At 42.2% G+C, this 14,500-nt stretch overlaps 1 protein-coding gene across 3 annotated transcripts in view; it reads left to right on the top strand.

Moving 5' to 3' along the window:
- LOC310642997 (putative E3 ubiquitin-protein ligase HERC3) overlaps nucleotides 1–10,353 on the top strand; it is a 63,209-nt gene extending 52,856 nt beyond the window's left edge. For all 3 annotated transcript variants that reach the window (XM_083367013.1, XM_083367011.1, XM_083367012.1), the window contains exons 21-25: nucleotides 2,247–2,313; nucleotides 3,612–3,694; nucleotides 4,300–4,483; nucleotides 6,067–6,169; nucleotides 8,579–10,353. In XM_083367013.1, the coding sequence (XP_083223139.1) occupies nucleotides 2,247–2,313; nucleotides 3,612–3,694; nucleotides 4,300–4,483; nucleotides 6,067–6,169; nucleotides 8,579–8,787 (646 nt within the window). In that variant the 3' untranslated portion in view covers nucleotides 8,788–10,353. The remainder of the gene's footprint in view (nucleotides 1–2,246; nucleotides 2,314–3,611; nucleotides 3,695–4,299; nucleotides 4,484–6,066; nucleotides 6,170–8,578) is intronic.
- Nucleotides 10,354–14,500: the final 4,147 nt, after the last annotated feature.

Below are 14,500 nucleotides of genomic sequence, written 5' to 3'. Positions count from 1 at the left end.
TTTAATACATTATAGCAATAGCAATAGCACTTTACAACTTTACAGCCCTCCCTAAGTGGTTTACAGTCAGCCTGTTGCCCCCCAAGAATCTGGGTCCTTATTTTACCCACCTTGGAAGGACGGAAGGCTGAGTCAACCTTGAGCCGGTCAGAGACTTGAACTGCCGAACTGCCGGAAGTCATATTAGATTGTGAAATACAGATAGATGGTCCTTGTCTTACGACCAATTGCTTTTGAGGTTCCGACAGAGTTACCTGGTGGGTACTTAAGACACATTTTGAACTATGGTGTTGGAGAAGACTCCTGCGAGTCCCTTGGACTGCAAGGCGATCAAACCGGTCAGTCCTAGAGGAGATCAACCCTGACTGCTCTTTAGAAGGCCAGATCTTGAAGCTAAAACTCAAATACTTTGGCCACCTAATGAGAAGGAAGGACTCACTGGAGAAGAGCCTAAGGCTGGGAAAGATTGAGGGCAAGAGAAGAAGGGGACGACAGAGAATGAGGTGTTGGATGGAGTCACTGAAGCAGTAGGCGTGAGCTTAAATGGACTCCAGACGATGGTAGAGGACAGGAAGGCCTGGAGGAACGTTGTCCATAAGGTCGCGATGGGTCGGACATGACTTCGCAGCTAACAGCAACAACAACTTAAGACACATACTCAGTTTCAAATGGGCAGCTCCCCTCTTCCTCCATGATTAAGTTATTGCACTTGGTTGCTTGGCAATCGCCCTACATTTACAGCCATTTGCAACATCCCGTGGTCATCTGATCACGTTTCTGACAGTTTTGCCAAAAGCTGGCATTTACTTCTGTTTTTTGGAAAAAGCGTGCCCATAGTGAACCACTGGTTTGCTTAATGACCATGGCATTTGCTTAACGGTTGTGGATCTGCAAAAAAGGTCATAAAATTGAATTAGTCATGTGACCAACCTGTTTTATGATTGTCACCAGGTATGACTTTGACGGGCAGACTGAATTATGTTTTAATTCAAGGACTATCTGTACATGTGTGCAATCTGTTTATAATACAGATCTTGTATAATTCCAGGACAGGTAGTCCTCAACTTATAATGGTTATTTAATGACTCTTCAAAATTACATCAGCACTGGAAAAAGTGATTTTCACACTTAGGACCGTTGCAGCATCCCCATGGTCGCATGATAAAAATTCAAACACTTGGCAATTGACTCATATTTGTGACGGTTGCAGTGTCCCGGGGTCATGTGATCCCCTTTTGCGACCTCCTGACAAGCAAAGCCAATGGGCAAGCCAGATTCACTTAACAACCGTGTTACTAACTTAGTGACTGCAGTGATTCACTTCACAAATGTGGCAAGAAAGGTCTTAAAGCGGGGCAAAACTCACTTAGCAATTGTCTCACTTAGCAACAGAAAATTTGGGCTCAGTTATAGTCATAAGGAAGGGACGCGGTGGCTCAGTGGGTTGGGACGCTGAGCTTGTCAATCAGAAGGTCGGCAGTTTGGCGGGTCGAATCCTGAGTGCTGCATAACAGAGTGAGCATCTGTTACTCATCCCAGCTTCTGCCAACCTAGCAGTTTGAAAGCACGTAAAAATGCAAGTAGAAAAATAGGGACCACTACGGTGGGAAGGTAACAGTGTTCCGTGCGCCTTTGGCGTCTAGTCATGCCGGCCACGTGACCACGGAGACGTCCTCGGACAAGCGCTGGCTCTTCGGCTTTGAAACGGAGATGAGCACCGGCCCCTAGAGTCGGAAACAACTAGCACGCATGTGCGGGGGAACCTTTACCTTTACTTTATAGTCATAAGGTGAGGACTGCCTGTAATGAAGCAAGAGACATCGTTTAAAGCAGACATGTCAAACACAAGGCCCGGGGGCCGGATCCGGCCCGTGAAGTAGTTTCATGTGGCCCACGAAGCCATCCTGGAAACAGTGAGGGAACGGCCCCCACTGCCTTGGCCCTGGCCCAGAGACCCTCCTCCTGCCAGAGACCCTCAGATCCGTCCCACTCCTGCCCAGGCCCCCATAGGCACCCTTGAGGCGAACGATGTAGAACTAGCCACGCCCACCCAGTAGGCCATACGCACTCTAGCCACGCCCACCCAGTAGGCCACGCCCACCCAGTAGGCCACGCCCACCTGGCCCCTTGAGGGCAACCGCAATGCTGATGCGGCCCTCAATGAAATTGAGTTTGACACCCCTGGTTTAAAGCTACCAATAAATTGCTCCCCTTTTTCTTCCTGCTATTTTTATCCTTCTGTTTAGGAGCCTCCAAGAGCTTTTAGATTATCCCGGGGAAGATATTGAAGAAACATTTTGCCTCTCCTTTACCGTAAGAGCAACTCATTCCTATTTTTTTGGTTTATGAAAGCTTAAGGATTGCCGGCGCTTCAGAGCAATATTAGTTCCATATTGTTGGGGCTTTTCTACACGCTGCTCTCCCATTTCCAGGAGGTACATCAAGAGAAGCTGACCTCTCTTAAGACTTGAGCTTTGGGAGCAATAGGGATGTATGTGCTGAGCATTTGGGATATAGAGAAAAAAGATGTTGGATAAACATATTACTGAAAAGTTGTATCCTTCTTGCTGGCGTAGTTTTTCTTCTCAGCCCCATATCTCCCAACCCCCTATTTTGGGGTCCTTTCAACCGTAAGTGTGAAAATATATGGAGTTGATCTGTTGGCTTATCATGTTGGAGTGTAAGAGGAAAATATTGATTGGAAAGGGGGGGGAAGTCTTAACTGTAGAACATGTTTGACCAACCATCCCCTCACTGAACGTTTTCAAGCAGATTCTGGACAGTCTTCTTTTTTAGGACTTTAATTTGGATTTATTTATTTATTTATTTATTTTATTTATTAGATTTATATACTGCCCTTCTCCTGAGGGACTCAGGGCGGCGTACAGGGCAATTAAAATATGACATACAAAAGTTAAAAATAGATTAAATTAAATTTAGCCCCAAACAAAATAAATTAAATTATGAAATTTAAAACCCCAGTCCCTCAGTCCAGGCCGGCAAGCTCGAATAACCAGGTTTTCAGGTCACGGCGAAAAGAGCGAAGGTCGGGAGCTATCCGGAGCTCCACAGGCAGCTGATTCCAGAGGGCAGGCACACCCACAGAGAGTTGGACTTCATGGGTCGATTTGTCCTTTGAAATTCTTTCATTCATGATTGTGGATGCTTCTTTTGAAAGTCCTGCTTCCTCATGCTGGATTATCACAGAGAGAGAAAAAGAGACAGAGGCAGCCTGGAAACTTTATTAATCTGAAAGTATCTCAGAATGCAAACCTCAAATGGTACCCCCACTTTTCCTAATTTTCAGGATTGACCACAATCCTGAAAATTCAAGATTGAACAAATAGTTGAGAATTCTGGGATTTTAATGCCTCTGTGGAATGAATGGTATACTTAGTTTTTGCATAGTTGACACTTCCGTATTCCTGGTATGTCAAATTAGAAATTGTCATTTGCAATAAACCAAGACTATCTTAACATTAGTTATGTTGGAAAGCCAAAAGTTTTGTTTAAAACGTGTCCCTTGTGGGAAATAATAATACTGTTGTTGTTGCTCAAGAGATAAAAGTATAAAGCAGCTTTGCCACTGTTTCTTTGGATTGGAAATACAGATATGCAAAGAAAGTTATGGCGTAGTGGAACAGAAAAATCTTGTTCCTGATGGAGACAAAATACCTGTCCAGAACAATAATAGGTAAGTGTTGGGTGACGGTAAGGTTGAAGAAATGTTTCACTGCTGTGCTGTGACAGACTGCTATGAATTGTGGGGAGGGGGAATGAAGGGGGAAATGAAAGTAAGGGCTGTATCTCCATGAGAGGCTGCCTCAAGGTCATCCGGCTAGAACAGGGGTAGGCAACCTCGGCTCTTTTATGACTCGTGGACTTAAACTCCCAAAATTCCTAAGCCAGCTATGCTGGCTCAGGAATTTTGGGAGTTGAAGTCCACGAGTCATAAAAGAGCCGAGGTTGCCTACCTCTGAGCTAGAAGAAGGAGGGAGCTGCATGTCAAACTACCATAACAGACCATCATGAAAACATCTTAGCTAAACCTGATTGGTTACCTGGGGGTGAGCAAAGAGAGACAGTTAAGGGAGGGAAAAGTTGAATGTAGGGATTTTGGTGCGCGATTCTTAGTTCTGGCTTTGCAGCACTGCAGTACATTTGATCTCTAATAAACTATGCCTTTCTCAACCAATGGAGCCAAGGATCGTTTCTATTTAGAGAGAAATAAGTTGCGGCAGCTCCGACAACCCATATAATTTAAATAGTGAAACACAGTGTTCCTTCCAATTCCCCCAGACAGGAATTTGTGGATGCCTACGTGAATTACGTCTTCAATGCCTCCGTGCATGAGTGGTACACTGCTTTCTCAAGTGGCTTCTTGAAGGTGTGTGGTGGGAAGGTGCTTGAACTCTTCCAGCCTACTGAGCTGAGGGCTATGATCGTGGGAAGTAGCAAATACAACTGGAAGGAGCTGGAAGAGGTTAGTGGACACCCATTTGACTTACTTCCACGTCTTGGCTTGTCTAGAAATTAAGGTAGGCAGCTACGATCTCTAGAAAAATATATGTCTCAGGACAGGAAAATCCTCTTCTCAAAATGTACCATTCCAATCTGACCATCGTTGTGAGAAAGCGTCTGAAGAGCACCCCATTCCTCATTTTGTCACAGCACTCAGATTTTATTATTATTAAATTTACGTGCCACCCACCTTGTTAAAAAGATTGTTATTTTTTAAAATTTATTTGCTGCCCGTCTCACCAAGGGGCTACTCTAGTCGGCTTACAACAATAAGAACGTAGAAATGAAAATAATGTAAACATAACAAGTAAAGGTAATGGGACAATAGGATAAACAATGAAAAAAAGGAAACAATGCTACTTGAACCATGATGGCACAGTGGTTAGAAAGCAATATTACAGGCTAACTCTGCCAACTGCCAGGAGTTTGACCGGCTCAAGGCTGACCCAGCCTTCCATCCTTTCAAGGTTGGTAAAATGAGGATCCAGATTGTTGGGGGCAATATGCTAATTCTGTAAATCACTTAGAGAGCATGGCAAAAGCACTATAAAGTGGTGTATAACAGAAGAATAAAATAATAGAGTTAGAAGGGAACTTGGAGGTCTTCTAATCCAACCCGCTGTTTAAGCCGGAGACTCTATACCATTTCAGACAGTCTTTTTTTAAAAGCCTCCAGTGATGGAGCACCCACAACTTCTGAAGGCAAGCCGTTCCACTGGTTAATTGTTCTCACTGTCAGGAAATTTCTCCTTAGTTCTAGGTCAGGGGTCCTCAACCTTGGCAACTTTAAAAAGTTGGCTGAGGAATTTCTGGGAGTTGAAGTCCACAAGTCTTACAAGTTGCCAAGGTTGAAGACTTCTGTTCTAGGTTGCTTAGTTTGCAACCATTGTTTCTGGTGCTTTGGAAAGTAGGTCAATGCCCTCTTCTTTGTGGCACCCCCTCAAGTATTGGAACACTGCTATCATGTCACCCCAGTCCTTCTTTTCACTAGACTAGACATACCCAATTCCTATCACCATTCTTCATGTGTTTTAGCCTCTACCTTCCCATAAGTCTCAGTGCTATTGCTATTAAGTATGAGTATTGTGACAAAATGACAGAGAGACTCTTAAGATACCTTATCACTATTTCTTTTTAATTAGGTGTGAGGTTTTTAATTATGTATGAGGTTTCCACTACACTAATTTTGACGTTCCATTGGCAATCCCTTTTCACAGCAGAATGTTGTGGATTTTTTTATATTTTGATATAAATGTTCACGTGGAGCATATTGAACCCTTTGGAGTACCAACATCTGGGCTGTAAAGGATTGGGGTTCAATTTTTTTTTTTTTACTATTCTGCTTTCTACGTCATGTCACAGTCCAGTTCTAAAATTATTATGTAGTCATTTACTATTTTGTAATTCATTGGGGATATAGGAGAGCAAAATTGATCTTTCAGAAGCATAACTTTATCCAACACACCCAAATTATAATTTCAAATTATTATTATAACTAACCTCTTGTTCTTAAACAACATGTTGCCCTTTGTATCTGTTTTGCAGAGTGCAAGTTACAAGGGAGATTATTCAGCTACACACCCTACTGTTCAAATGTTCTGGGAAACATTTCACGAATTCCCTTTAGAAAAGAAGAAGAAATTTCTTTGTAAGTATTTGTATAGAACTATAACTATTTTCTTCAGCTGAGACTCAGTTCAGACCAGCGATGTTCTCATTGAGGTTTGGCAGTAAAACATAGAAGATAGATTTCAGCCATGTGATGGGCAATTCTTCTAGCTTAGCTGTGAAGAAAATATAAGAAAAATTATTAGACAAACCTCCTGCTCTTCCATGCAGAAAACTAGCAATGAGAAACTTTTGAGACTGCTGGTTTTCTTCTTCTTTGAAGTCCCCCCCCCCAAAATACTAGATTATTTTAAGAAATAAGAAATTAACCTTTATTGTCAAAGTACAACTATGTGTACATTGAGATTAGCTGAGCCTCCCTTTGTGCTCCCCCCCAACACACAGTGACAACAAACCCTCCATCTTACTACACCATGTGAACCAACTACATCACACACCAGCCTCCCAAGTCAATTCTGCATAAAATTCACAAAACTTATTTCTCATTCAAAAGCCTAACAGCCCATGGATAAAAGCTGTTTTTCAGCCTGTTGATGCGGCTGGCTATACTGATGGTAGGAGAGTAAAGAGATACCGTCCAGGGTGTGAGTCATCCCTGAGAATTTTCCTCACTCTTCCAAGGCAACCAGCCCTGGCGATGTCATCCAGTGGTGTCAGGGGACAGCCCACAATGTCTTGTGCTGTACTCACCACCCTCTGTAATACTTTCCTATCCGCGGCTGTCAGACCAGCATACCAAACCACAATACCATACGAGAGGACGCTCTCTATAGTAGACTGGTAAAAGAGGGTCATTAGCCGTTGTTCTACCCTGTTCTTCCGCAAGACCCTGAGAAAGTGAAGCGAAAGTGAAAAGAGGGCAGATTCTCAGACTGACAGAAATGGCATGGTTTTTGAAGATATTTGTCACAGATTTTGTTGGTTGGGAAGATCAGTTTACGGAACACAAGGGTCAACAGGAATGGAAGAAGGATCAAATTGGTCCAAACTTCGTAACTGTAAATCAAAGGATTGTCTAGATCTTTTTTTCTTTTTGGTCAATGTCTTATATCTTTTGGGAATTTAGGATAAGATTGCAAGACACCATAGGCTGAGGTCACTGTGGATGGTCGTGCTTTGTGGATTCAATTTAAATAGGGAGTGGAGTTAATGAGGCAATGGGAAAACCCTAAGCAAAAATAATGAACAGGCACGGGGGGGGGGTGTGGGCAGTTTGTGACATAAATGAATCAATTTTTAGGCTTGGAAGCCTAAACTAATTAGGAAGAGCAAGAAGATCAGTTTTGTATTTCTGCACTCCACAGACAGGTATTACAGGTATAGGTAGTCCTTGACTTATTGAGCCCAAAATTTATGTCACTAAGCGAGACATTTATTGAGTTTTGCCCCATTTTACAACCTTGCCACTGTTGTTAAGTGAATCACTGCAGTTAAGTTAGCAACACGGTTGTTAAGTGAATCTGGCTTCCCCATTGGCTTTGCTTGTCAGAAGGTCGCAAAAGGGGATCACATGACCCTGGGACGCTGCAACCATCATAAAACATGAGTCAGTTGCCAGCTGTCTGAATTGTGATCATGTGACCATGGGGTGGCTACAACAGTCATAAGTGTGAAAATTGGCCATAAGTCACTTTTTCCAGTGCCGTTGTAACTTTGAACAGTTGCTAAATGAACTGGACTTCCAGTAGTTCTCAGCTTACAACCATTCATTTAGGGACTGTTCAAAGGCACGGTGGCAAGCAATCCTTGCAGCATTCCCACCGTCATGTTATCAAAATTTGGGCATTTAGCAACTAGCATATTATATACAACAGCTGCAGCTTCCCAGGGTCATGTGATTGTCATCTGCGACCTTCGACGCCGCCTTCTGACAATCTGTTGAGGGGAAGCCAAATTCACTTAACAACTAGGTCAGGGGTAGGCAACCTTGGCTCTTTTATGACTCGTGGACTTCAACTCCCAGAATTCCTGAGCCAGCCATGCTGAGGGAAAAGGGAGAGGTTTCCAAGCTGAGCCATGCTGGCTCAGGAATTCTGGGAGTTGAAGTCCACGAGTCATAAAAGAGCCAAGGTTGCCTACCCCTGAACTAGGTGAATCAATTTAACAACCGCCTGGCTTAACAACATAAATTTTGGTTCCAATTACGAGTGCAGATCGAGGGCTACCTGGATTGCAGTAAGGGCAGCTCATTGCCGGAGGAACAGGAAGCGGTCTTTGAAGGGAGGCAAGTGCTGCTTTCCTACAAGTGTTGTTTGATTTATTTATTTATTTATTTTTGGGACTTATATGCCGCCCTATCTCCCGAAGGACTCAGGGCGGCTAACAACAGTAAAAACAACAATACAAAAATAAAAAAAGAATTACATAACAGCCCCTGATGACTTTCTGACGTGCTTTTTCTGCTGGTGTCTCTTATATCCTCTGCCAGTGTTCCTGACGGGCAGTGACCGGATCCCCATCTACGGCATGTCCAGTTTACGCATGGTCATTCAGTCCACCTCCAGTGATGAGCAGTACTTGCCAGTGGCCCACACCTGCTACAACCTCCTTGACTTGCCCAAGTACACCAGTAAAGAAACCCTGAGTACACAACTTACTCAAGCCATCGACCACTATGAGGGCTTCAGCTTGGCCTGAGCACAAGCCACCCCCAACAGAGACCACTTGAAACTGAGAGAAAAACCTTGTCTTGTTCTTCCTTTTGTAGGGAAATGGGACAAGTTACTTAGGGAAGCCAACGGGAAAACGGGGGGTGGGGTGGGTGGGAAGGGAGGTATATAAGAAAAAGGACACCGGAAAAAGTTCTTTCAATCTTTCTTGAGGTTTTAATGTTCACATTTTTGACCTATCTCTTAAAATTTATTTTATGCTTCTTGGGTGATTTTTGTTGGTTTAAAACAGCCTCTCTCCGCTTCTCTGAAGTCTGTGGAATTACCTTTATATCTCTGAGGTCTCGCCATCTTTGTCAAAAATAAGATTCTGCCTGCTGTGAATTTCTTTTCCATCTCTGCAACTCTGAATTTCTTTCCATTTCCTTCTCCTTCAGCTTTGAACTTCCCTCTTTGCTCGTAGACCAGGTTTCTCAGCTCCGGGGATAATTTCTTTATGCCTTTGAAGGCACCAAGGTGATTATTGGAAGAGTAGTGACGGGAAATGAAAAGCTTAGAAGTTTTTCTCCTTTACAGAATTTCTCCATTTCCTACAGTCTGCAGAAAACAACCTCCGTTTGACCTCACAACTTCCTCTCTGAGAGCTGCCAGGCAGCAGAGACCCCCACAGAATTGGATTACTTTACCTTTGTGTTAATTGTTCAAAGGAGAATTTGTGTTTCAGCGTATTTTTCATTTCCCTCCAGGAATGGGAATGTCACAGCATAGACCAGGGGTCGGCAACCTCGGCTCTTTTATGACTCGTGGACTTCAACTCCCAGAATTCATGAGCCAGCTATGCTGGCTCAGGAATTCTGGGAGTTGAAGTCCACGAGTCATAAAAGAGCCGAGGTTGCCAACCCCTGGCATAGACCATGTTTTCTTCCCATCTCAGTGTGCAGATGTGTTTCTTGCAGACTTCTACTGAACGTCTCTTTGCCATTCTGCCTGTCTTATGAATGGATGATGCTTTTTTTGGGGGGGGGATCTCTGCCCCACTGAGATCCAGAGCCAAATTACAGTGGGGTGGGATGAATGGAAGAAAAATGACGACCAGCTTTCTTCCCCAAATCTCTCTCCCCCATAGGCACACTTTATGGTAAAAGTCACAATGAATATTCCTTCCCCTCCCCCTGATAATTTTATCAATTGCTGGTCCAAGTCCAGTTGATAATGACTGAATCCATGGAAACTAATGGAATTAGTCCATTCGGGACTGATGGAGGGAAAAGCTAATTGCAATCCTGATCCAGCTCAGCCATGAAGAGGGTTTTATTTTTCAGTCAGCCGAGCAAGGTGGACTTTAGTCGTAATTCAATTTTGGTTGGCATGGAGCCGCAGTACTTGTGTACCTTATAATTCAACCATGTTTTGCACTTTCCCTAATGAAAAAAGCTTTAAAAGCATTAAGGGGGTCACTTGGCTGTTTGGGTAGCCAACGGACCTCTTTTTACTGCAACTGTAAAAGAACTTTTATCAAATGCTTATTTTGTACGTATGTGTGTGTACATAGCTCAATATTATGCAATAAATGGAATGTTTCCTTCAGACTTTATACTGCTTTCATGACGCTTCAAGAAGAAAATAAGTTAGAAAAATAGAATAGTGATGTGTTCAGCTGTTTTCCTAACAGCACTGCTAAGTGCTAGGAGGGACGGAGGTGGAATCTGTGAGGGAAAGTTTTTTTTTTAACATCCTTTCATTTTCAGATTTTTTTTTTTGTTTTTAAATTTCTGAGGTAATGGATTAAGCACACAGCCCTTAAGCTTTCTATACACGTTACTGGTAAGGACACTTTTGCAGGCTTTCAACGATCAGATTTCAGAAGGTCCAAAACTCGTCCCAGATTCTATAACCCCAATTTTATTTTTTGGAGCTAATTATTGCTCTTTTCTGCTTTCTGCCCTCTCTACTGGTATGATGGACTGCTGTAAAGAGTAACTGACAAGGTTAACATAATAACAGTAACAGTTGGAAAAGACCTCAGAGGTCTTCTAGTCCACACCCCCTCCTGCTCAGGCAGGAAACCCTATATTATTTCACACAGATGATTGTCTAGTCTTGGTTTAAAAGCCTCCACAATTTCTGAAGGCAAGACATTGCCTATTGCTAAGCACATTGATTTGTGCTTTAGATTGTAAGCCGCCCTGAGTCTTCGGAGAAGGGCGGGATATAAATGGGATTAAAACAAAACATTCCACTGGTTAATTCTTCCCACTGACAGGAAATTTCTCCTTAGTTCCAAGTTGGTTCTCTCCTTGATTAGTTTCCATCCATTGCTTCTTTTCCTGGCTTCAGATGCTTTGAAGAATAGCTTGACTCCCTCTTTGTGGCAACCCCTTAGATATTGGAACATTGCTATTATGTCTGAATTGGTCTCAGGTTGAAATCATTAAGCCTTTCTTCCTCTTTCTGCTGCCTGGAACTTTTGGAAGTTGAAATCCAGTGGAACTGGAGAAAATTAGGTTGGGGAGACTGATATATACATTAGCAGCAGTACTTAGACATATATATACAACTTCACAGTGCTATGCAGCCCTCTCTAAGCGGGCTTACAGAGTCAGCATATTGCCCCCAACAATCTGGTCCTCATTTTACCCGCCTTTGAAGGATGGAAGGCTGAGTCAACCTTGAGCCGTTCAGGGTCGAACTGCTGGCAGTCGACAATCAGCAGAATTAGCCTGCAGTGCTGCATTCTAACTGCGCCACTATGGCTCTTATGAATACGTTAACATGGTGGCTTTTTTTTTTGTAGAACTAGGAAAAAAACATCACATGTTTTCTAGTCTCTTTCCAAGGCAGATTTCAGTTTGACTAATCCCTGAGTGACATGCAGGTGGCCGGCATTATTGGCACAAGTTTTAACCTCTCTTTCCCTGTTGAGTACCAGTGCTGGGAAGCACAGAATAATCCCAAGAAACGCTTTTACAGTTTTCCCGTAATACCTCAAAGCTTTCATTTCTGGGAGGATTTACTTTTGGAAGCACAATGGGCATTTGTTGGATTGTTATCACTAAGCTTCTCTGGAATATGAAAGACCTGTATGAATGTTGATGACCTGTGCAGGATTATATCACGGAGATCAGCAACCCAAGTTCTGAAAAATGGAGAGACTGTGCAATAACATCATTTCTAGGTATGTTTTTCTATCCCAGCAGAGCAGAACACCACACCACATACACTCAGAATCACCTCTTCAGGTGCAAAAAAAAATGTAGAAAGTTCAATTTTTTTTCAGCAGGGTTGCTGAAAAAAGGTTGAATCGCCTTGCAGCTGAGAACAGACTTATCTCACTACAGATTAGGTAGTCGTCGACTTAGGACCATAATTGAATCCAAATATTTCTGTTGTTAAGCAAGCAAAGCAGTTATTAAGTGAGTTTTGACCCATTTTTTGACCATTTTTGCTACAGTTGTTAAGCAAATCACTGCAATTGTCACTGCAGTTGCCGAATGCTGGCATTTCGATCACGTGACCATGGGGAGGCTGGAATGTAAGTGAAAACTGGTCATAAGTCACTTTTTTCAGTGCCATAATTTTGAATGGTCACTAAATGAATGATTGTAAGTCAAGGACTACCTGTAAATGTCTTCAAATGTTTAATAATAATAATGATAAAATAATAATAATAATAATACCACCAATAGTAATAGGTGCATTGGGTGCAATCCCAAAACAACTGGAGCACCATTTGAACACCATTGGCATTGACAAATTTGCCATTAGTCAATTGCAAATGGTGGCCTTACTAGGAACTGCTTCCATCCTGCGACGATATCTGTAATACCATCAAACATCCACATCTGCCTATCCCAGGTCCTTGGTAAGGACTCGATAAGGAGACAAAAATGCCAAATCCAGTCTGAACATCTGGCTGACTGTGCGATGATCAATAATAATGAACAATTCTTTATTGTGTGATTGGACACACAAGGAATTTGTCTCCGGTGCCTAAGCTCAGAGTGTACATATAAAGAGCAAGTAATAGGACATGGAGCATAAATCATAGTTACCATCATTAATCATAAGTGACAAACCACAACTGATAAATCATAAGAACCCAATAGGAGGAGATAGGCAAGATGAGAAATGAGACAGATTAACTCCTGTAATCCACTATTTCTGTGGCTAGCTTCAAAGAGAGGACAGCTTTAGCTAAAAAATGACAATGATAAGTCAAAAGCAAAGCAATTCTTATATGATTCAGCCTCTGAACAATGTAAAACTGCTGAAAGGCAGTTTTATAAGTTTTATAGTTGACATTGGCCAACTGTGGAAAAATTAAGCAGGATCAGACCTGTTGACTGCCTGGATGGAAGATCATGAGAAATTAGGGGGTTGCAAGCTTTGTTGGGAATTTGGAGAAGTTCCAGAAAGAAGGCAGCTTACGGCCTTTCAATTCTGTTGCTAAGGAAACTACAGGTGCTCCTCAATTTACAACAGTTCCGTTTAGTGACCTAAGTTACAACAGCACAGAAAAAAAATGATTTATTACCATTTTTCACACGTATGACCGTTGTAGACTCCCCCTGGTCACACAATCAAAATTCAGAAGCTTGGCAACTGACTCATGATGATCACCTTTTGTGAGCTTCTGACAAGCAAAGTCAATGGGGAAACTGGATTCACTTAGCAGCTATGTTACTAACGTAATAATGGCAGTGAGTCACTTAACAACTGTGTCAAGAAAGGTGGTAAAATGGGGCAAAACTCTAAGAACTGTCTCAGCAACTGAAATTTGGGGCCCGATTGTGGTTGTAAATTGAGGACTACCACCTGTAATCAATTAACTAAAATGACTTGTCCATGAAGTCACCGTAAGTTGAATTTGACTTGAAGGAGACAATCTTTTTATGAAGAAAGATGGTATAATAAAATCACTTTAGCACAGGAATGGACTTTGGCCTTTATAAAAAAAATTAGTCTTTTTTATTAGTTTTAAAAATTAGTTTATTAAATTTAAAAAAATGTTTGTCCCCTTTAAGATGAAAAAAAAACACCCCGAGAGAGTTTTGCTCACATGATCATGAGATGCTGCAACAGTCCTAAGTGTGAAAAATGGTCGTAAGTCCACTTTTTTTCAGTGCTTTGAACAATCACTAAATGAATTTTTGTAAGTTGAGGACTACCTGTACAGCAGCATGGAAAATGCTAGACTCCAGACCCAATTCCAAGAACGTGTTTCAAGGTGGTACTGTGGTTCTGTGATGTCATTGCAATTTTCCTGACCTTCTCCTCTTAACACAAGCCATAAAGGGCAAAAGCATGGGAGAGGCACCAGGATAATGCAGGCTTCAGGCCTTTGGGGAACAGATGAGATTGGGACGTGATCTCCCATGGAAACCAGCAGATAAGCAACTGGAATATTTAGTGATTTATTTATTCCATCGGTTTGTTGCAAATCCTTCAGAACTCTTAGTGGCTTATAGGAATGGAAAATGTACCGTGAAAAATGTCATAAAGTCCTTCGTAATGCTTCCAAACTAATCCCAACCGCCTCAAATAACAAAAATAGATACCATCCTAAATACCAAACCAACGTTATTAATACAGTGGCTACAATCATTCTTAAAAGGCCCTTGAGTTTCCTAAAGGCGATCACCAAAGGAGCCAAATTCTAAGGAAAATTTGCTCCACAGTATTGGTTAATAACAGAATTGTGCTCAGTTCTCCTCACCTTACAACAGCAGCTAGCATTTTCT

Source organism: Vipera ursinii, assembly GCF_947247035.1.
Source record: "Vipera ursinii genome assembly, chromosome: 7".
Taxonomy (NCBI): Eukaryota; Metazoa; Chordata; class Lepidosauria; order Squamata; family Viperidae; genus Vipera; species Vipera ursinii.
This window is presented reverse-complemented; position numbering and strand designations above follow the sequence as displayed.